This window comes from Amblyraja radiata, chromosome 8 (assembly GCF_010909765.2).
Source record: "Amblyraja radiata isolate CabotCenter1 chromosome 8, sAmbRad1.1.pri, whole genome shotgun sequence".
NCBI lineage: Eukaryota > Metazoa > Chordata > Chondrichthyes > Rajiformes > Rajidae > Amblyraja > Amblyraja radiata.
This window is the reverse complement of record NC_045963.1, coordinates 27,820,375-27,843,538: the sequence shown is the minus strand read 5'-3', so window position 1 is coordinate 27,843,538 and position 23,164 is coordinate 27,820,375. Positions and strand designations below refer to the sequence as shown.

Below are 23,164 nucleotides of genomic sequence, written 5' to 3'. Positions count from 1 at the left end.
ATCAAAGGCCCTAGAACCACCCAAAACTGAAAAGATAGGTGTCAAAATAAAATCCGTTGAACGATCAGAAATGGCATGACGCAAAATGTTGTCACAATCATCGAGCTATATTTTCTTGTCAATGATTTGAAAGTAGCTTGCACAATGAGAACACAAGTCTTTTTATATAAAGATTATCTTTATGCAAAAGAAAATGTGGATTCTGTTTTATTTATCACCATTTAATAGCATAACATTATCTAGTTCAATGATAGAATATTAAATCCCTGGTTTATCTGCTGACACAATATACAAACGTAATAAACGACACCAAATATTTTAGAAATGTTTGGCCTTGGAAATTTGAAGTCCATTTTGAAGCTTATTATTAAACCAAGCGTGGAAACTTTTAGGCCACTTTTAGCCGTCAATGCAGTACATCAGACCTGGCAAGACTAAGCAGAGTTCTGGATTTCAAATTGTATCATTTAAAACTGAATATCAGATTTAAATATCAATCTTTGTTGACAAGTTACTTCAACTAAAGTCAACGGATAATTAATGATCTTGGAAAACCGACCACTATTACCTAATTAAGTTGCTCTATGTTTATTTAAATCCACTATGCTAACAAAACTAGAATTCAATTTTCTGCAAATTAGCCAAAGTAAAAACTACAAAGGGGGATTAAACCAGCACGGCATGGTTGCTCTAACACTCTTACAGACTAAACCGCTCATAGCACAGAAAATAATCACAGTTAAGCACTAGACCGACTTTAACATTAGTTTAATTAAAAGTTTGTAAAACGTGAAGAATTTACAACTTGGAGAATTTGGAACATCAGACAGAGTAACTTAGAAAAGAGAATTAGTTGCTTCTGACTCCTCTCGGAGAGTTAACGGGATTATTACTTAAGTTGTCTTTTTTTTAAATAATCAATAAGAATCCATTCAATTACTGCACGGAATCAAGTACCAGAGTGCCTTTCCATATTTTGTTTCTTTTAAACATTGTTAAAAGGAGAACACGCATCCTTCATCCAATCAAATCAGATAGTCATGCTTGTCATGGAGGGTCCCGACCCAAAATGTCACCCATCACTTCTCCAGATGCTGCCCGACGTGCTGAGTTACTCTAGCACTTTGTGTCTTTTTGCGTAAACTAGCATCTGCAGTTCCTCGTTTTGACATGGTATTATCTGATTTAATCTAACAACACATCCACTAAAGCTATTCACTGTACCTTGATACATGTGACAATATTAAACCTAAACCAGAAATACATAGTATCAATTGTCTGGATGATGATTTTATTCATGCGGTTGGGGCAGTGGGGGTAAGAGAATCTGAAGGAGGGTCTTACATCACCTATACATATTCTCCAAAATGCTGCCTGATCCACTGAGTTACTCCAGCACTTTGTCCTTGTGTGTATTAACCAGCATCTGCAGTTCTTTGTTTGTAAGGGGCTGAGAAGGCAGTCTGCAATGTGGAATTATATTCGGCATTTTGCAGTTTTTCAGTATTTATGTTTAATGGGATGGAGATAAAAAAGTCTCTCATATTCCACTAACACAGAAACGTGAACAACCAAAAGGCAGTTAACAAAATGTCTAGGAAGGAACTGCAGATGCTGGTTTCCACCGAAGATAGATACAAAATGCTGGAGCAACCCAGCGGGACAGGCAGCATCTCTGGAGAGAATGAATGGGGTCCTAAATCTGCAGTCTGAAGAAGAGTCTCTACTCAAAACGTTGCCCATTCCTTCTCTCCAGAGATGCTGCCTGTTTCGCTGAGTTACTCCAGCATCTTCTAAAAAAAATGTTACTGCTAGTTCCAATATTTGTTTCCATTCAATCAGATTTGTGCCAAGTGGCTGAAATGTCATAACAAGGAATTGCAGATGTTGGCTTATACCAAAGAAAGGCGCAAAATGCTGGAGGAACTCAGCGGGTCAGGCAGCATCTCAGGGGAATATGGAAAATGTGATGTTTTGGGTTGTGACACGTCTTCAAACAAATTGCAGGGGGAGCGGGGAAGAAAGTTGGAAAAGAGGAGCGGCAGGACAGAGCATGGCTGGCACTTCACTGGAAAGGATCCAATTTCAAGAATTTATCCAATCAGGCAATTAAAAAAAAATATATATTTATTGTTATTTTGGAGTGTAGTGCATAAAAGCAAAAACATTCAGTGCAGACAATGTTCAGAGTCTGTGTAAATGGTTGCCAGTGTATACATTCACTAGAATCAGGTTATAAATTCAAACAGAATTGTTTGCCATCTGAGACTTAAATTAACACTGGGACATTTCTGATTGCTTGAGAGTTTGTATGATTATATGACACAAGTCTCATAGGACACTGGGAAAACATCTTGGCCATCATATATTTTTGGTCAAAAATAATTTAAATTGGAAGATGGAAACATATCACATGGCAAAGCAATCAGCAGACTATGAACCTTCAAATACTGTTCCAAGCTCTTGAAGAAGACTTTACTACAGTTTTAAGGGACTGTTGACAAGATATTGGCAGCTGATTTAAAAATAAGACCACAGGGAATAGAGTGGAGCATTGGCCAGCAGTCTGAATGAGCATTTGAAAGAATCATTTCAGAGCAAACCGATTAACGTTGGATCCTCATTCAGCCGTGACAAAAAAAAAGCACGACCTACCCAGAATTCATCTCCAGCTGATAGAGTGTTGTGAGCAAAGGTCAAGGAATGAAGATGGGTAGAGATTAAACTTGTGGCCATGTTTTAGCAAGAATATTTGCAATCCAGTTTCTGTGCATATGTATTCACTTGTTTTAATTCTCTTTGGTTTCTAATTACCAGTGTTATAGTGTAAAGCTTCATTGAGAATGCCAGCTCCACATATTGTGGAGCCACACTAGTAGATAGTGGTCATGAATTTGAATGGTATGCTCAGCCTCATCAATCAGGGCATTGGGTACTAGGGTCCGAAAGTCACATTGCAGCTTTGTAACATTGGTTAGGCTGCATTTTGAGTTCTGTGTGCAGCGCAGGTTGTCTCATTACAGGAAGGATGTGGAGGCTTTGGAGAGGATGCAGAAGAGGTCTCCCAGAATGATGTCTGGGTTAGAGGACAAAATGTGTGGGAAGGAACTGCAGATGCTGGTTTATACCGGATAGACACAAAATGCTGGGGGGGGAGGGGGGGGGGGGGGGGGGGTGGCAGGTGTTGGAAATAAACAGAAACAGATGACCTCAGGAAAAGTTTAACAATGGGCCATTATGGGCTCCACCCTTCCTGAAGTCATCTGTTGCCAGTCATGATATGAATACATACAATATATATTCATGTTTTAGATGAAGGGATTAAAAGTAACATTAGCAAATTTGCAGATGACACAAAGCTGGTTGGCAGTGTGAACTGTGAGGAGGATGCAGAATGACTTTGACAGATTGGTTGAGTGGGCAGATGCATGGCAGATGCAGTTTAATGTGGATAAATGTGAGGTTATCCACTTTAGTAGCAAAAACAGGAAGGCAGATTATTATCTAAATGGTGTCAAGTTGGGAAAAGGGGAAGTACAACAGGATCTGGGGGTCCTTATTCATCAGTCAATGAAAGTAAGCATGCAGGTACAGCAGGCAGTGAAGAAAGCGAATGGAATGTTGGCCTTCATAACAAGAGGTTGAGTATAAGGGCACAGAGGTCCTTCTGCAGTTGTACAGGGCCCTAGTGAGACCACATCTGGAGTATTGTGTGCAGTTTTGGTCTCCAAATTTGAGGAAGGACATTCTTGCTATTGAGGGAGTGCAGCGTCGGTCCATAAGGTTAATTCCTGGATGCAGGGACTGTCATATGTTGATAGAATGGAGTGGCTGGGCTTGTATACTCTGGAATTTAGAAGGATGAGAGGGAATCTTATTGAGACATAAGATTATTAAGGGTTTGGACACGCTAGAGGCAGGAAACATGTCCAGAACCAGGGGCCACAGTTTAAGAATAAGGGGCAAGCCATTTAGAACAGAGATAAGGAAATACTTTTTCACACAAAGAGTTGTGAGTCTGTGGAATTCTCTGCCTCAGAAGGCGGTGGAGGCTGGTTCTCTGGATGCTTTGAAGAGAGAGTTAGATAGAGCTCTTAAAGATAGCAGAGTCAGGGGATATGGGGAGAAGGCAGGAACGGGGTATTGATTGTGAATGATCAGCCATGATCACATTGAATGACGGTGGTGGCTCGAAGGGTTGAATGGTCTACTCCTGCACCTATTGTCTATTGAACACGCCTTTTCTCGCCTCCAGTTTATTTCCCTCCCTACCCCTCCTCTACCTCTACTTTCAGTCTGAAAAAGGCTTCTGACACAAAACCTCATCTATTCCCTTCTTCAGAGATGATGCCTGACCCGCTGAGTTACCTCTAGCATTGGTGTCTATCTTCTGGATTAGCAGATATTGGGTAGAAAGAAGGATTGGTCAAAATGCGATTGTTTTCTTTGGAGCATTGAAGGCCAAAGGGAGACCTGATAGAAGTTTATAAAATCCTGCGACACAGACTGGGTAGACAGTCAGAACTTTTTTTCTCAGACTGGAAATGTCAAAGACATGAGAGCATACTTTCAGGTCAGGAGAGAAAAGTTTAAAGGAGATGTGCGGGGCAAGTTATTTATGTATGTATTTATTAATTTATTTATTAATATACAGTGGTCGGTGTCTGGAACGCACTGTCAGGGATAGTGGGGGAGGCAGATGCGAAAGTGGCATTTTAAGAGGCTTTTAGGTTGCCACCTGGATATGCAGGGAATGATAGGATATGGATCACATGCAGGAAGAAGAGATTAACTCGGCATCATTCGACAATGTTTGGCACATGATTGTGTTGGCAATGTTGGCAATGCAATGTTGGCACAAACATTGTGGTTCGAAGGGCCTGTTCCTGCACTGTAGTGTACTGTGTTCAATGGAACGTAGTCCTGGTGTAGTTCAAATGTGCCAAAGCCCTGCTTGGGAACATCTACTGCAATTAACTAGATATTGAGGGCTGGTTGCTTCAAATGAGTGAAATATTCTAAAAAGATTAAGCAGCACAAAAAATATTAAATTGTGTGCGAGAGGCCTGCACTAGTTTGTACATTGTATACAGCGCATGTTGGGATCTGTACACTGTGGACGGCACGATTTATAATCATGTATTGCCTTGCCGCTGACTGGTTAGCAATGAACAAAAGCTCTGTACATGTGACAATAACTAAACTCAAACTAACTATCAACAGAAAATAAACATCAAGACAATCTTAATGCATGTATACTGAGGTAGTTCGATAAATGGCATTGAAAGAGCAAAAGATCTTGTCATACATTTAGAAAAAAAAATCAATATTAGCCTAATTGAACTTTTGTTCATAAAAATGAACTCAGTGGCACAGTGGTTGTTGTTGAACGGGTAATGGAATGGTCTCAACTAATGGCCAAGAAATACAAGTTCAAATTTAGTTAATTAACTCAATTTAAATTAAATTTAAAACAGCTGAAATGCCATTAAAACATGATTCATTAATTGCATTTGGACACAAAATAATCACGATGGCAGCCCACCATCAACTCTGAGAATTGTTAACAAGATGTAATAAATGCTGGCCTCATCAAAAATGAAAACAGAGTACTCCAATATTAATTCCATCAAAATGCCGCAAAAGAATGTGGTCATGTTGTTTCAAAGATTAAGTTACCTCCATCACTTCTCAACGTCGCATGGAAAAGTACAGCAAGTCACAAATGGATCCTTTAGAGTCATTGTCATAGAGTCATACGACATTGAAACAGGGCCTTCAGCCCAACTTGCCCATGCTGACCAAAATATCCCATCTGTACTAGTCCCACCTTCCCGCATTTGGCCTATATCCCAATAAACCTTGACCATCCATGTATCGACAAAAAATTATTTAAAATGGTGTAGCAACTTCTTCAACTACCTCCTCTGGCAGCTTGTCCACCCTCTGTGTGATAAAATTGCCCCTCAGGTTCCTATTAAATCTTTTCCCTCTGTCATAGAAACATAGAAACATAGAAATTAGGTGCAGGAGTAGGCCATTCGGCCCTTCGAGCCTGCACCGCCATTCAATATGATCATGGCTGATCATCCAACTCAGTATCCCGTACCTGCCTTCTCTCCATACCCTCTGATCCCCTTAGCCACAAGGGCCTCTCCTCAAACTTATGTCTTCTGAATCTTGATTACCCTACATAGGGTAAAATACTCTGTGCTGTCATCTTATTCTCCTCGTGACCTTGAATAACTTCACAGAATATTGTGGTCTTTACTTTTTGGAAATGACAGTAGAATAACTTTAATGCTCTAATCCACAAACAAAGGTTTGAGGCAGATGTTCATATTTTTCTCCAACACACAGCCGTTGATTATAGATTATAAACTTCTCTTCCTGTATCATAGCCACTGTTTCATGCAAGCAATTAATTATTCCAATATTAAAAGAGTTTGCATATACTTCAAAGATGGACACAAAAAGTAGCAGTAACTCAGCGGGTCAGGCAGCATCTCTGGAGTAAAGTAATAGGTGACATTTTGGATCGAGCCACTTTTTCAAACTGAGAGTCATGGGAAAGGAAAATAAGAGATATAGAAGGTACATAGAACAAATGAATGAAAGATATGCAAAAAGCAACGGTGATCAAGGAAAGGTGGTGGCCACAATTGTCGATTGTTGGCTGTGGGGCAGGTGATAACGAGTTAGAGACAGTGAAACTCAACAGAAAGACAATGAGATTAGTATGATGACTAGGTTGGGGGAGGGGTGGGGAGAGGGAGAGGGAGAGGGAGAGAGAGGATGCAAGGGTTATAAAATTAGAGAAATCAATATTCATACCACTGGGTTGTAAGCAGCACAAGCAAAATATGAGGTGCTGATCCTCCAATTTGTGTTTGGCCTCACTCTGACAATGGAGGAGGCCCAGGACGGAAAGGTCACTATGGGAATAGGAAGGGGAGTTAAAGGGTTTGGCAACCGGGAGAACACGTAGACCAAGGCAGACTGAGCGAAGGTGTTCAGCGCCGAGGTGGACTGTGTGAAAGTGTTGAGCTTGGTTATCATATCTATCTATTATTATATAAAACTCTGTGGCTGCCGCCTGCCGTCCGGCTGCCTTTCTGCCTTTCGATTCGTTCCATCGTGTGATGTCACAATGCCCAATACTCGCAGATGTCCAATCGGAATGGCCGATGCTCGCAGATGTCCAATCGGAATGGATCCATTTACATGTACGGCCTCCGGCTGCATTTCTTCCTTGATTCCTTGCCACGCCGAATCCAGACGCACAATCGCCGAGATCTTTTCCATTTCGGTAGAGATTTCACTTTTCTTTCTAAGTATCCGCTCCTCATTACATTTTGTCGTGTTTAAGTACACCTTTTTAATCAAATCCTTCTCCCCCCCCCCCCCACCATTTCAAAAATAAACTTGATTCTCACCCATAGAAGCAGCCATTTCGGTAGACATTTCACTTTTCATTCCAACTATCCACTCCTCATTAGATTTCGTTATGTTTATGTCCACATTTTTCATTAAATCCTTCTCCCCCCCCCCCCTACTCACTCATTTTGTCGCCTCTTGCTGGCCAGCGACCATAACGGCTGCTGGCGCCCGCATCTCGCCTCAAAGACGCCATTTAAAACCAGCCGCACTGCTCATTCCTGAGCCGCTTGAGTTGGAGGACCACGTCTCCCATGGGGGCTACGGGTAGGGAACGGCTGCATTGGGGGAGCAGACCCAACGGGTCTGCCTTGGTCTAGTAACTATTATAACTCTCTTCGTTAGTTTGTTTGTTTGTTTGGTTGGTTGTCAGTCATATCTCCTCCAAAACCCAATGCAGTAACGAAGAAATTTTTACATATTCCGTTAGAGATTTACCTCAAGAATTCAAAAATCTCCTCATCTGAAAATTTGGTTAATTATTTCCCGAGTTTTTTACTAAAATAGTATTAAAATATAACTGAATCTGAAGTGAGCTGCATGATGTCACAATGCCTTTGCTCCTCGCGATCAGCTGCGCAGACTTTTCAATGCGCAGCCAGTTATCTGGATTGGAGGTCATGAACACGTGATCAAGTCGTCCAGCGCGCTCCGCTGGGCTTCTTGAAGTTCAACAACATGGTGGCGGCGGTCGATATTGCAGAAAGAACGAGCAAGTTCTGCAGATCCCGAAGTCACCGGAGGTCACTGGAGGTCACCGGCTTGCTTTTGAAGAACTTGAAAAAAACCACGCTGTCTTCTTGCCCGCGCTGTTGGGAGCGAGTGATTATTGCGTTCGGGAACCAGCCCTCACCTCTGACGACGCATCCCCCTAACCCCTCAAACTCGCCCCCCGTTCCCTCTCAGCCCCCTCACGCTCCCTCTCGCCCCCCCCCCTCTCCCCCTCCCTCTCTGTGCCTCTCTTCCTCTCTGTCCCCCTCCGTGTCCCCCTCCGTGTCCCCCTCCGTGTCCCTCTCCGTGTCCTTCTCTCCCCATTACCCTCCTCTGCACCTCCCCTCTCCCCACTCCTCTCTCCCCTCTACTCTCCCTCTCCACCTCCCCCTCCCACCCCTCTCCCCCACCCCCCATGTGTGTGGGGGGGTGGTTAGTGTGTGTGTGATGCCGCAGGCCCCCCCGTCCCCGCCGTTGAGGCGACGGGACCCAACGGGTCCCTCTTTGTCTAGCGTCTCTTAATCCTTTATACATTGGTAGATATATGATACAGAAATCAAATCTTTTACAACCAGCAAGTGAGAATGTAGCCTCATCTCCCAAGATAACACTGAAGGAACTTATCTGGTTAGACAGACATAATTTTAACACCATTTATTTAATCTGGTATATTTGTCACTCATTTTGTAACAATTCAGATCAAGCTTGTTGTATAATATCTGAGTATCTTTCTAAAATGCAATAAATACCAAAAGGTGCAGCATGTTTTTTAATGCCTCAATTTAGTAAGGGGCTTGATAGGCATTGAGAAATAATTCTTAATCATTCTTTTCAAAGACCTCAGAATAAAAAAAAACAAGAGCTACTGTCAACAGTATACTTTTACTTATACCAAGACTGAGAACTGCCTCTCTTGATTTACTGCAGTGAATCCGTTTCCAAAGTACTTCATTGCTTTCAAATAATTTTGGGACATTCTGAAAGGGTTTTTCGTAAGATAAGACATCACTGCAATTTTTTTCTCTCAAATATGCAACCTTAATGGATTTCAAAGTACCAATTTGACCTCAGATCGATTGGTGTGTCCAATTTGGATGTCTCTCTTTGGCAAGCATGAATATGCTTGCAAGCCTAAGACGTTTACAAGAATGGCTCCAAAACTATGAGGCTACAGTCATGTTGATCAGCAGAAAAAACTAGTGTAATTCTCCCTGGGGCCAGATAACTAGGAGATTTAATGCAAGTATTTGTAATCAAAGGTTTTCATGAAGAGAAAAGCTTTGCCCAATGGATAAGCCGAGGAGTCAGGGGATATGGGGAGAAGGCAGGCACGGGTTATTGATAGGTGACGATCAGTCATGATCACAATGAATGGCGATGCTGGCTCGAAGGGCTGAATGGCCTCCTCCTGCACCTATTTTCTATGTTTCTATGAAATAAATTCAATCCATTTGTGAAAATAAAATGATGAAATAGAAAAGGAATAAAGTGCTGGGGTAACTCAGTGGGTTGGGCAATATATCCAGAGACCATGGAGAGGTGACATTTCAGGTCAGGACCGTTCCTCAGACTAATCAGCCTGATCAGCCTGAAGAAATATTTTATAGAATATCTATTTATAAAATGTAAATATTCAACGGCATCTGACAGCGAATCATGTGATGTTAATTAACCATTTGAATTGAACGACTAAATTCATCCTTTCCATCTTTAACCTATTACAAGCCTGAATCATCACAAGATTTGTTTAGGTTTATTACTGTCATCAGGGGCGGAAATACCGGTGGGGGCCAAGGGGGACACGTCTCCCCCCCCTCTGTTTTGAGAGTTGGGGGACGATCTCCCCCCAAGTCTTTGTAATCCGGATTTTAAAACCCGGCGAAATCTCTGCTTTCCGCGAGATAGTGGGGGTGGGACTGCTGATCGAGGGCGCCCATTGGACGAGAGAGACGTCGGTCAGCAGGTAATGGGGGCGGGATATTAAGATTCAGCGCGATCATTGGAGGAAGGAGGAGGGGGGGGGGGGGGACTGAGGATAGAGCTCAGTGATTGGAGGACGGAGACGTGCCAAAACACTCTCGGCACAGACCTGCGCCTCATCTGGAGCCAGGATCGATCGTGGCTCTCCGGCGCTGTCCCGTCCCCACCCGAGTGCCCCCCCCCCATGGGTGGCCAGAGAGGTTGGGAGTCAGTGCCCCCAGGCCCACAGCCAGCGCAGAGAAGCAGCGCAAAACCCAGCTCAACTCTGCCTGTCCCGCCAGGTTAACCTACAGCCCTGCCTGGGCTTGCGGGAAATATGGCCCAGGTTTACAGCCAGCGCGGAGAAGCAGCGCTGGTGTCCCGTCAGTCCAGGCAGGGCCGTAGTTTAACCCGGCGAGACAGGCAGAGATGAGCTGCATTTAGCGCTGGATTGAGCCTGCGAAGCCTCGCGTGAGTGTGTGTGTGTGTGTGTGTGTGTGTGTGTGTGTGTGTGTGTGTGTGTGTGTGTGTGTGTGTGTGTGTGTGTGTGTGTGTGTGTGTGTGTGTGTGTGTGCGTGTGCATGCGCGCGCGCCAATAAATTGTGTCCCCCTGTCACCCGGTCCCCTCCATATTTTGATAGCGATTTCCGTGCCTGACTGTCATGTGCACCAAGGTACTGTGAGAAACTTTGGTTTACATAATCAAATCAGTTTACCATACAGTAACAAGGAACTGCCGATGCTTGTTTACACAAAAAGACAGTGTTGGAGTAACTCAATGCATCAGGCAGCATCGCTGGAGAAGGATCATAAGGTCATAAGTGATAGGAGTAGAATTAAGCCATTCGGCTCATCAAATCTACTCTGCCATTCAATCTAGGCTGATCTATCTCTCCCTCCTAACCTCATTCTCCTGCCTTCTCCTCATAACCTCTGACACCTGTACCAATCAAGAGTCTATCTATCTCTGCCTTAAAAATATCCACTGACTTGGCCTCCACAGCCTTCTGTGGCAAAGAATTCCACAGATTCACCACCCTCTGACGAAATAAATTTCTCATCTCCTTCCTAAAAGAACGTCCTTTAATTATGAGGTCATGACCTCTAGTCCTAGACTCTCCCATTAGTGGAAACATCCAATTCACATCCACTCTCATTCTTCGAAACTTCAGCAAGTACAGGCCCAGTGCCGACAAACGCTCATCATAGGTTAAACTACTCATTCCTGGGATCATTCTTGTATACCTCCTCTGGACCCTCTCCAGAGCCAGCATATACTTCCTCAGATATGGAGCCCAAAATTGCTCACAATATTCGAAGTGCGGCCTTATCAGCGCCTTACAGAGCCTCAACATTACATCCCTGCTTTTGTATGCAAGCCCTCATGAAATAAATGCACACATTGAATTTGCTTTCTTTACTACCGATTCGACTAGCAGATTAACTGTTTGGGAATCCTGCACCAGCACTCCCAAGTCCCTTTGCACCTCCACTTTCTGATTCTCTCACCATTTAGAAAATAGTCTACATAGGATGGGTGACGTTTCCGGTTGGAACCAGTCTGAAGAAGGGTCCCAACCCGAACCGGCATCCATCCTTTTTCTCCGGAGATGCTGCCTGACCCGCTGAGTTACTCCAGCACTTTGTGTCTATCTTCATCACAATCTTAATTGGCATGCACTCATCACGCTGCTCAGCCAGTGTTAGTGGCCAAACCCAAGACTTTCAAGTGGTTAATGAAACATTTCATTCAAGTAGGCACGTGCTGTACATCTAGGAGACTGACGGGAAGCCGACAACCCCACATTAGTGCAAAGGGGGCCGATGGCATCTAGAAGCCACGTCGGCCCCTTGTTTTGTTTAAAGAGTTTAATTCTAAAGCACTTTCAAAATATTTTTATTCCCCCACCAGCTAAGGTTAAGAAAAGACTCCCAATTCCTCTTGGCTACTGAGCCATAGTAATTCAAAAGTTTGCTGTATTTGTTTACTTTAGTGGCCGTCAGTCAGGCATGGCAGTGAGACTAGGACTATAGGCACCAGTCTGACAGCAGTCTGTGATCCCAGTCACACACCCACAAGGCTGACAGACAGCTCTGAAGGTAAACAATCTTTACTGTCTTGAGGCTTTGGAAAAATGTGCTTGAAAGTGAAATACGCCGAGACATTGCGGTTTTAAAGTCAATATCCACAACAAATAATAATAACTTTTGTTTTTCCTTGAGTGCTGAAAACGGACAGACCAAACGCAAGTCTATTTAACAACCATATATTTCTCCTGACACTAAACTGATTCTGGAGCAATCAATTGCCCAGAAAACAAGGGTGTTCCATTTCTGAAAAAAATGTTTTTTAACGTTGGTGCTCCTTCACTGATCAAAGGTAACCTTTTACACTCTCATTGCAGGCTGTCCATTAATAACTTATGGTTACATCAAGGCCCCAGATTGTCTTCACACCCAACATGCAAGTGGAAGGGTGCCGGCATGCCATTTGTCCAAAGGCGCATGGTCATATTAAGGTATCAAAGGTATCAAAGGTATCAAAGGTATTTTATTGGTCACATTCACATACACCGAGGTGTAATGAAGTGAAATGCTTTTTGCCATTTTGCAGCACACAAAGAAAGAATACAGACATAACACCAATGAGAGTCTTAAACACAAAGAACATCCCCCCACAATGGCTCCCACCATGATGGAAGGCACAAAGTCCAGTCCCCAACCCCAGTTCACCCATAGTCGGGCCTATTGAGGCCTCTACGGAGGCCCGATGTTCCTGGCCGTTCTCGCCGGGTGGTGGTGCTCCGGCGTCGGGAGAGTCCTCACAGCGGCATGGGAACCCTGGAACGGCCGCCTCCGTACTGGAGGCCGCGGCTTCCGAAGCCGACAAGGCCGCGCCGGTTGGTGCTCCACAACTGGCGATCTTGTCGTGAGATCCCAGGCTCCCGGTGTAAAGTTCGGCGCCGCCGCCCGCAGCTGGCCGCTCCACAGTCCCGCAGCTCCGCGATGTTTTACCCAGTGATCTCAGCTCACCGGAGCTCCAGCGCGGCGACCCAGGCAAGGCATCGCCCGCTCCATGATAGCGCTCTAGCGCTGTGCCGCCGCCGAAGCCGAGGTTCTGGGTGGTCCGCGACAGGAAACGCCGCTCCAGGCCCGCTGGCAGGCCGCGAGGACGGGTCGAAGCTGCAGCCCGGAGAATAGCTGCCTCTCCGACCAGGTAGGGACCCTGAAAGGCAGTTTACCCCTCCCCCCGTAAGATAGATCAGCTTTGTGTAGGAAGGAAATGTAGATGCTGGTTTAAAGCGAAGATAGACACAAAAAGCTATAGTAACTCAGCGGGTCTGACAGCATCTCTGGAGAAAAGGTATTGGTGACGTTTCGGGTCGAGACACTTCTTCAGATTACTTCCGGAAATGGCGGCGCTGCCCTAGCAGCTGCGGCTCGCCTGCAGTCCGTGTGTTTTTTGTTGTTGTTGTTGTTTTCTTTTGTCCTGTTTTAGTTAATTTTAGTTTATTAGGTTGGGTATGTGTTTTTGGTCTCTTCCTTTGGGGGGGATGCGACCTTTTCTTGTCGTATCCCCCGTCTCCGGCTCCGTCTGCGCTGAGGCCTGATGGCGGAGCTGGCGGCCTCCAACTTGGACCGACCTCGAGGCTCTGGAGGCAGAGCCAGCCAGGACTTACCAACGCGAGGCTGGCCGACTTCGGGGTTGTGGCGGCGTACCGGCGGCGGCGACCAGACTTCGGGGTTGTGGCGGCGTTCCGGCGGCGGCGACCCGACTTCGGAGCCTCGGAGGCTCGGCCGCGGGCCCAGTGGACGACATCGTCGTGAGCTCGCAGGTCACAGGTTGGTGACCTGTTTTTCCGGAGCTCCAGCTTCGTCCACTGGACTGGAGGGCGGCAGCTTCGGCAGCTTCGGCAGCTTCGACCACCTCGGGCCGTGGAGTTTGATCCGGCCCGTTTGTGGAGCTCGGATTCAGCAGCGGGACTGACTTACTTACCATCACCCGGCGGGGTCACAACATCGGAAGCCTGGATCGCCTCAGCGCAGAGGGAGAACATGGAGGGAAGAGACAAGGACTTTAAGACTTTTGCCTTCCATCACAGTGAGGAGGTGCCTGGTGGACTCACTTTTTCCACACAGTGGGTGGTGGGTAAATGGCATGAGCTGCCAGAGGATGTAGTTGAGGCTGGTACAATAACATTGAAAAGGCATTTGGCCAGGTACATGGACAGGAAAGGTTTACAGGGATATGGGCCAATCCAGTCAGGTGGGTCTAGTATAAATGGGGCATCTTGGTTGGCATGGGCAAGTTGGGCCGAAGGGCCTGTTTCCATGCTGTATGACCCTATGTACCGAGTTATAGTGAAAAGCTTTTTTTTGCATGCTATCCAACCAGGTAAGATGGTACTATATATAAATGCAATTAAGTCAAACTCAAGTACAATGGATAGAGCAAAGGAGGAGATACAAAGTGCAGAATATAGTTAAGATGGATACAAAACACTGGAGTAATTCAACAGGTCAGGCAGCATCTCTGGAGAAAAAGGGCAGGTGCTGTTTCAGGTCGGGATCCTTCTTTAGACTATAGTTCACAGCTTTGTAGCACATCTGTTCCCTAGGCAAAGACCATGGAAAGACCTAGACAAAGACAATGTATGCAATGGGGTAGAGGTGAATCGGACCCTAGCTTCTGGAAGAACCGTTCAAAAGCCTGATAACAGAGGGGAACTAACGAGTGAAATCAAATCAAATGAGTTAAGTCCACAATGATTTAATACCGGTCCCACTCAAATGATGCACCAATTTTAAATTAAAACTCCCCATATATTAAACTAAACTAAAAGCAAAAATAAAATTCAACTTTGCACTGAAGATACCAATAATCTGATTTGAATGCTTCAAAGTTGTCAGATTGAGTTGATATTTACGGACCTGAACTGATCGAAATGTGTAAAGAAGGGTCTCGACCCGAAACGTCACACATTCCTTCTCTCCGGAGATGCTGCCTGCCCCGCTAAGTTACTCCAGCTTTTTATGTCTATCTTACTGTTCAAAATGGTCACTTTCCTTTTCAGGACCAACTTGTCCATTGCGACCATCAACAGGCCAGTTTGAGCTCTTGCATTTTCACCCTTTTTGAATGTGAGATACGAATATAATTGATCAGTGCAATTTTAGAAAGAGATATTCAAGGTTAGCTAATAAAATGTCTACACTTGGAAAGAGAAAAAGACACCAAAAGACTTGTAAACCCTTCTGCTGAAAAGCAAGCAAAGTTCAGTGGAAAATTAAATTCCTAAAAATAGCTGCAATTAACAAATTCACTAGTTTAACAGGCTGTCAAGATTATAGCCTAGAGTCGCCATCGTGCCAACATCTTTGAACAAATGTACAACTTGAAATCCTTTGGGCAGTTATCATAGTAGACGGCAAATATTGGATTAAAGGAATATGCAAGCTTGTCCGGAGAACCCACTTAACTGCATACCATGGAAGCCACTGTCTACGTTTAAAGTATACATTCCAATTAATTTGCACACATTTTAAACAGTCGACCTACAACATTTCTTCTGCTCTAAAGCAAGATTCATCTATCAATAGTAACTACACGAAAAATGATTGTTTGGAAAACATTTTTTTTAGGCTCTCAAAATGTACAGAGCACAGAAAGCCAACTGAAAATTCAAACACCAGAAGATTTGCCTTGGGCGTTGGGGATTAGGGAGTTTGTTCGGCTGTATCCATGTTTCTGCAACTTGGAAACATGAACGTTGGGTTGACTCATTCTCCTTAAATGGCCAACTTGTCATCTCAATCTATTTTGCTAAATAAAACAAGGAATTCAGTGTCTTTGTCGGAGATAAACAGGGAGGAGGAAAAAGAAAAGTCTGTTCCCAAACCGCCGTCAGGGATCATTGATAAACAGTGTTCTCATGATTAATCAGCCCACATAAGGTTTAAACGTCTTTATAGCCTCATTGTTGAAGCAAGCTAATAACGTGCTTATTTTTAGTATATTGAAAGCAATTTAAGGTTCAGATATCAATATTTTTGTTGCAGCATCCCAAGAACCTCTTGTCAAGCTGCCTATACGTTTGTAATGTAGTTGTGACACTGATTAATTATACTCCTTGGCAATGCCTCATGCCAAAACAAATATTGTCATGGTTAAAATACATAATATCACTTACCTAGTCTTTTATTTATAAAAAGGTCTGAACTCTTACTCCATTTACCTTGATTAATGAATTCTTCCATTTTATCTTTAAAAGGCTGTAGATGTTCTTCTGGTGAAAGGCGACAGACTTTTTCCATTTCTGTCTCACAAACTGCGACAAGAGAAAAGTGGAAAAATAAAACCTTCAAACATCTATTAACTCCCATGTTTCGAGTCTTGCATGTTGCTTCATACTTTGAAATGGAAGACACATTTAGAGAGAATCTTTGTTTCATTTTAAAACTAACCTAAAGAGATGATATTTGGGGCCCTGGGGGTAAAGGTCCATTTTGCATGCTATCCAAACAGATCAGATACACCACTTGTAAAGGAGTGAAATGTAACATAATTTCAGGGGCGACACAGGGGTGCAGCGGTAGAGTTGCGGCCTCACGGCACCAGAGACTTGGGTTTGAAACTGACTACGGGTGCTGTCTGCACAGAATTTGCACGTTCTTCCTGTGACCGCATGGGTTTTCTCTGGGTGCTCCAGTTTCCTCACACGTTCCAAAGACGTGCAGGATAGTAGGTTAATAGGCTTCTGTAAATTGTCCCTAGGTAGTAGGATAGAACCAGTATATGGGGTGATTGTTGGCCAGTGGGCCAAAGGCCCGGTTTCCATTCTGTATCCCTGAACTAAACATCTAAATAAACTAAATATCTCTAAATTATTAGTTTTAGCTTCACACAACAAACACAATTGAGAATATACCTTGAGAACGTGTTTCTGGATTTGCTTGCCAGCGATGACCTGATAGCTTCATTAGCCCAAGTGTCACAGGCATTACATTACAGTATTCAGCTCTTTATGCAAAACCATTTCTCTTTGATCATCAAGTTTTGGTGTAGAAATTGTTCCCATCCAAAATGAAAATCATGCATCCTGATTAGTTTGTAACATGAAACTTATGAATGAGAGCTATTTGTTTAATTAGTTCGGAGAAGCAAAGGAACTGCAGATGATGGTTTACCAAAAAGCCAATGCTTGAGAAACTCAGTGGATCAGGCAACATCTCTGGTGAATGTGAACAGTAAAGTTGGGGGTCGGGGCCCTTTCTCACGATCTGATGAGGAACGCCCGATTTCAGCCATCAAAGACAGACAAACCTGCCACTTTTCAATTAATTCCTGCAAATGGGACTGATAGTACCTGCGTCAACTACCTCCTCCTAGGTGTATGGAACAGGCAGGTATTATCACAACATTTAAAAAACAGTTAAGACAGGTACATGGATAGGACCAAATGTTGGCAGGTGGGACTAGTGCAGATGTGGCATCTTGGTCGGCATGGGCAAGTTGGGCCGAAGGGTCAGTTTCCACGCTGCATGACTATGACTCAAGCAGCTTGTTCCGTATACAAGCTGTATATTGTGTAGCGTCTTCCATACACAAATACACGCTTTGTATAAAAAAAAAGTTGCCCCTCAGATTCCTATAAAATCTTCTCCCACCCCCCTCACTTTAAACCTATATCCTCCTGTTCTTGATTCCTCTAATCTATGTAAAAGACTGCATTTACCCCATATATTCCTCTCATGATGACATATCTATAAGACCACCTCTTATCGTCCTGTGCTCCAAGGAATAAAGTCATAAACTTGACAATGTAAATGGTCAGAGAGTCCATTTGAAATTAGATAAATTCAGCTTTTAAAAGAAAGCTATTTGAAAGTCACCACCGGTAACTAGCGTCAATTATTCTGACAACAGGGACTTATTTCTATATTTGCCTTTAGGATCATCCATTTGCTCTGCTACCATCATGAAGAATCAAAAGCCAGAGAACTGTTACCTCTGGGTTCAAGGGCATCAACATCCAATGAATATACAATAGAAAATCCTAAGTTGCCTCACAGGTACTAGATGAAGCAAAAGATTGACATTGAGAAACACAAAGAGGACCTAAGGTTCGATCGTGGGTTTTGATTTAAGTTTATTTTATTTTAGTTTAGTTTAGTTTAGTTCAGAGAAACAGCGCAGAAACAGGCCCTTCGTCCCACACAGGTCCACACAGACCAGCGATCCCCACACTAACACTATCCTATACACACTAGGGACAATTTTTACATCTACCAAGCCAATGTACCTACACACCTGTATGTCTTTGGAGTGTGGGGGGAAACCGAAGATCTCGGAAAAAACCCACGCTGTCACGGGGAGAACATAGAAACTCAGTACAGATCGAACCCGGGTCTCTGGTATTGCAAGTGCTGTAAGGCAGCAACACTACCGCTTTGCCACCGAGCCATCATTGTTGTCACATGGACCAAGGTCCATTTTGCATGCTATCCAAACAGATCAGATACACCACTTGTAAGTACAATCAATTCAGACTTAAGACAGCATTGAATGTGTGGAATTCATTGCCACAGACGTCAGTGGAGGCCAGGTCAATGGAATTTTAAGGTGGAGATTGACAGATTCTTGATTAGTAAGGCTGCCAGGGGTTATGGGATGAAGGCAGGAGAATGGGATTGAGGGGGAAAGATTGATCAGCCATGATTGAATGGTGGAGTAGACTTGATGGGCCGAAACGCCTAATTCTGCTCCTGGAAGTTATGAAATTATGAGTACAATAGATAGAGCAAAGGGAAAGATACAGAGTGCAGAATATAGTTCTCAACATTGTAACGCATCAGTTCCATAGATGAAGTCTTTGGACAACAGTTTAAAGGAGATGTGTACGAAGAAACTGCAGATGCTGATTTATACCAAAGATAGACACAACATACTGGAGTAATCCAGTGGGTCAGGCAGCATCTCTGGAGAAAAGGAATAGATGACATTTTGGGTCAGAACCCTTCTTCAGACTCAAAATTCAGAAGGGCACTGATCCAAAATGTCACTATTCCATTTCTCCAGAGATGTTGCCTGACCCGCTGAGTTACTCAAGCATTTGGTGTCTAGCTTTAGTTTAAAGGAGATGTAAAGTAGAAACGTGCTTTGGTCTTGTGTGTGGGGCATGGCTGTTTATGGCTGCAGACTTAAATCCAGGAAGGTTCAAAGAGCTAGAAGAGGGGAAATAATCAGGCCTCATTATTAAAATGACTCAAGGGTTTTACTCAGGTTATGATTCATAACAAAGGAATATTAAACCCAACTGTATGAACGTTGATTTCTCTCATTTCAAGTAACTCTTCTATTCCATTCATCCCCCACCCTTGTTGTCCTACTAGTTCCACTGTTCACATCCTTGTATACCTTCGATATCACCTCTTCCCCAGCCAACAATGAGACATATGGGCTCCACCCTTCCTTGGTCAACTTTTACCTGCCCTAATTTGTTCTGGCCTTTTCCTAACTCCAGTTTCCGACCCAATACTTGGCAGAGCCACAAGATCAGAGTAAATTTAGAAAAATAACAGAGAAACAGCACTGTAGTTGTGTTTTGCATTTTTAAATGAATTTTTGTTCTGGATCATTTGCTTTAAAAACAAAATTATGTTGCGTTTATTTAGTTTCTTGTGGGATTAAACAGAGTTCATGAATTTACAAGGTGGAACAGTGCAAATCAAGATGTAGCGGATGGTTGACACAAAGTGCTGGGGTAACTCAGCGGGTCAGGCAGCAGAAAAAGGATGGGTGACGTTTCCAGTCAGGACCCCTCTTCAGACTGAAAGTAGAAGGGAGGACTCTACTTTCCCCTCTACTTTCAATCTGAAGAAGGGTCCCGACCCGAAACATCACCCATTCTTTTGCGCCAGAGATGCTGCCCAACACGCTGAGTTACTCCAGCACTTTATGTCTGTCTAAAGCGGCCTTTTCACGGGGCGACTTGACGCAAGAGTTAACCAGAGTTTAACATCGTGGGAACCTCGTGCGATAACAGTACGGCATTCGTGGACCACCGTGGACCACCATAGCGCTAACGGCAGGTAATCGTGTATCTTGGTCACTCGGGAGAAAATTCAAGAAAGTTTGAATTTCTCCAAGAGTGACTTGTACACTTGTGGTTGAGCATTGCAACATTATATGAACGTAGTGGCCAGTGCAATATCCGTAATAACTCTTGCGGGTACCGTGGGAACTCCTGCGAACGGTGAACCCGGAAGCTGGACAGAGGGGACAGAAGGTGAGTAAAAATTGTCTTCTGTGGGATTGAATTTAAAAAATAAATAAAAATAAAGATTTGCATCCGCATATGGACATCAACTTATTCATGAGTTATGTGAATGAGATTCAAGAAAATAACTATAATCTTTAAAAGGGACTTTACTGAAAGGTTACGCATTTTTATGGTCCGTGAGAAAATTTTCACATGTACTTCTTTGAGAGATACAGCTCGGAGTCCTCGCCGACTAGCGATCGATGCCTTTCCGAAGCAGGGTCCGGAACGCTACCAATCAATGTTCTCCAGAGACCCGTGTAAGGAGTGAACTGCACATGCTGGTTTAAACCGAAGACAGACACAAAACGCTGGAGTAACTCAGCGAGTCAAGCAGCATCTCTGGAGAAAAATAGCTGATGTTTCGGGACGAGACACATCTTCAGACTCAATTCCGATTAGGATGTCTGAAGAAGGGTTCCGATTCGAATTGCCACCTATTCTTTTTCTCCAGAGATATCGAGACCCTTCTGATATGCTGCCTGTGGTCGATAAATGCGTAACCTTTCAGTAAAGTCCCTTTTAAAGTCCCTTTTAAAGATTATAGTCGAGGGAGAGGAGGGGGAGACAGATGGGGGTGTCTTCATTCACTGGCGGCGGGTGTCTGTCACTGAAACAGGCAGGTGAGATTTCACATCCACCTTGTGTGTGCCTCTCTCTCTCTCTCCCTCCCTCTTACACAGGCTGAGAGACTCTGCCTCTGTGAGTGTACGTCTCTTTCTCCCCCTCTCCCACACACAGTAAGACTGAGGTACTGTGCTCAGTCCATCTGTGTCTCCCACATACACAGTAAAACATGTCTCCAAATGAGCCAATTCAACCAAGGGAGGATATTTATAGTGTGTGAAAAAAAAAGTTACATCATTTGTGTCACGTGTAGTTCACGATGTTCATTCAAGATTTAATGCGAAAGCTTGGGAGACGGACAAGTCACTCGCACAAATAACAGAAATGCCGAGTACCGTGGGAACTCTTTATCTACCCCCCGTTATATCGTGCGAGACTCGTGCTGGACCACGACCACTTCACTCTGGTGACATCTTGCGTCAACTCGCCCCGTGAAAAAGCCCCATTAGGTGCACACCAGCATCTGCAGTTCATTTCTACATATGTAGCAGACAGTAGTTGGCTGGAATCTGTGCCAAACAACCTCACTCAGTCACATGGACTTCAATGTGGGAGTATTCGACTCTGCCCCAATGTCACCTGCCGACTGCTGTCTAGTTCGAAGTTGCTCTTGCTTAGAGCAAATCTCAACCAAGAGTGTCTAGTTAGACAACAGAAAACATTTAGCCACAGACGTTTGCTTAGTGGAGAGAAGGCGACAGGCAGACAGTCCTTGCAGTCTGTTTGCTCAGTTTGCAGTCATTTATCCAAATGAGGAACAGGACTCCAAATCCTTGGATCAATATCTCCATTAATATTCCAACAGGGACTTGTACAACTTTTAAAGAATCAACTTTAAACACTCTCCAGAATAAATGCTTGCTTCTCATTAGAAGAACTTCTTTCAATAAACAATAGTAAAGATAATAGAGCGTGGAAACAGACCCATCGGCCCGAATTACCGACACTGACCAACGTTCCACCTACGCTGGTCCTACCTGCCTGCATTTGACCCATATCCCACTAAACTTATCCTATCCACGTACGCGTCTAAATGTTTATTAAACATTGCGATCGTACCTGCCTCAACTACCTTATCCGACAGCTCTTTCCATACACCCACCACTGTTTGTGTTACCCCTCAGGTTCCTATTAAATCTTTCCCCCTCAGCTTAAACCAATGTCCTCTGGTTCTTGATCCCGCTACTTTGGGAAAGGAACTGTCTGTTTTTTATTTCCTCGATCTATTCCTCTCAGTATTTTGTCCATTTCTATAAGGTCACCCTTCATCCTACTGCGCTCCAAGTAGTAGAGCTCTAGCCTGCTCAACTGCTCCGTGAAGGTCAGGCCTTTGAGTCCTGGCAACGTTCTCGTAAAATAAATGGCTCTAATGCAGCCAAAAGCATACCTGTAGCAATAACGCAAACTTAACAATATCGCATTAACAGCACTATATGCAGCTACAATGAGTCAGAGAGTGATACAATGTGAAAACAGGCCCTTCAGCTCAACTTGCCCACACCGGCCAACATGTCCCAACTACACTAATGCCACCTGCCAGCATTTGGTCCATATCCCTCCAGACCTGTCCTTTCCATCTACCTGTCCATCAGCTTTTTAAATGGTGGGATAGTCCCAGCCTCAACAACTTCCTCTGGCAGCTTATTCCATCCACCACCCTTTGTGTGAAAAAGTTACCCCTCAGATTCCTATTAAATCATTTCCCCTTCACCTTAAACCATTGTTCTCTGAAGCACTTGTCACCATTAGCACCACTCTCAACGAGATGTTGCAAGCAAGACAAAGCGCCTGCAAAGCAATGTTCTTGGTGATTTAATGCAAGGAGAGGTAGAGAGGTAAAGAAATCTAAGTGAGATGGCTCCTGATTAAGGGATCGAGGTGACTCAATGTACAGGAGCCAATGGCAGCTTGTGGGTGGGGGGGGGGGGGGGGGAATGGGAGCCAATGGCGGTGTGGTGGGAGCGAATGGAGGCCTGAGGGACCATATCCATCTCATTGGAGACCCTCGGAGTATCTTTGATTGGACTTTACTGGACTTTGTTTTGCACTAAACATTATTCACGTTATTCCCTTTATCATATATCTGTACACTGTGGACGGCTCGATTG

The 23,164-nt window shown here is 44.0% G+C and overlaps 1 protein-coding gene across 1 annotated transcript in view; it reads right to left on the bottom strand.

The window, feature by feature from the left end:
- Nucleotides 1-23,164, bottom strand: part of fmn2 (formin 2) — a 368,117-nt gene that overhangs the window by 131,270 nt on the left and 213,683 nt on the right. Inside the window, exon 19 of the mRNA XM_033026371.1 lies at nt 16,344-16,436. Coding sequence (XP_032882262.1) covers nt 16,344-16,436 — 93 coding nt within the window. The remainder of the gene's footprint in view (nt 1-16,343; nt 16,437-23,164) is intronic.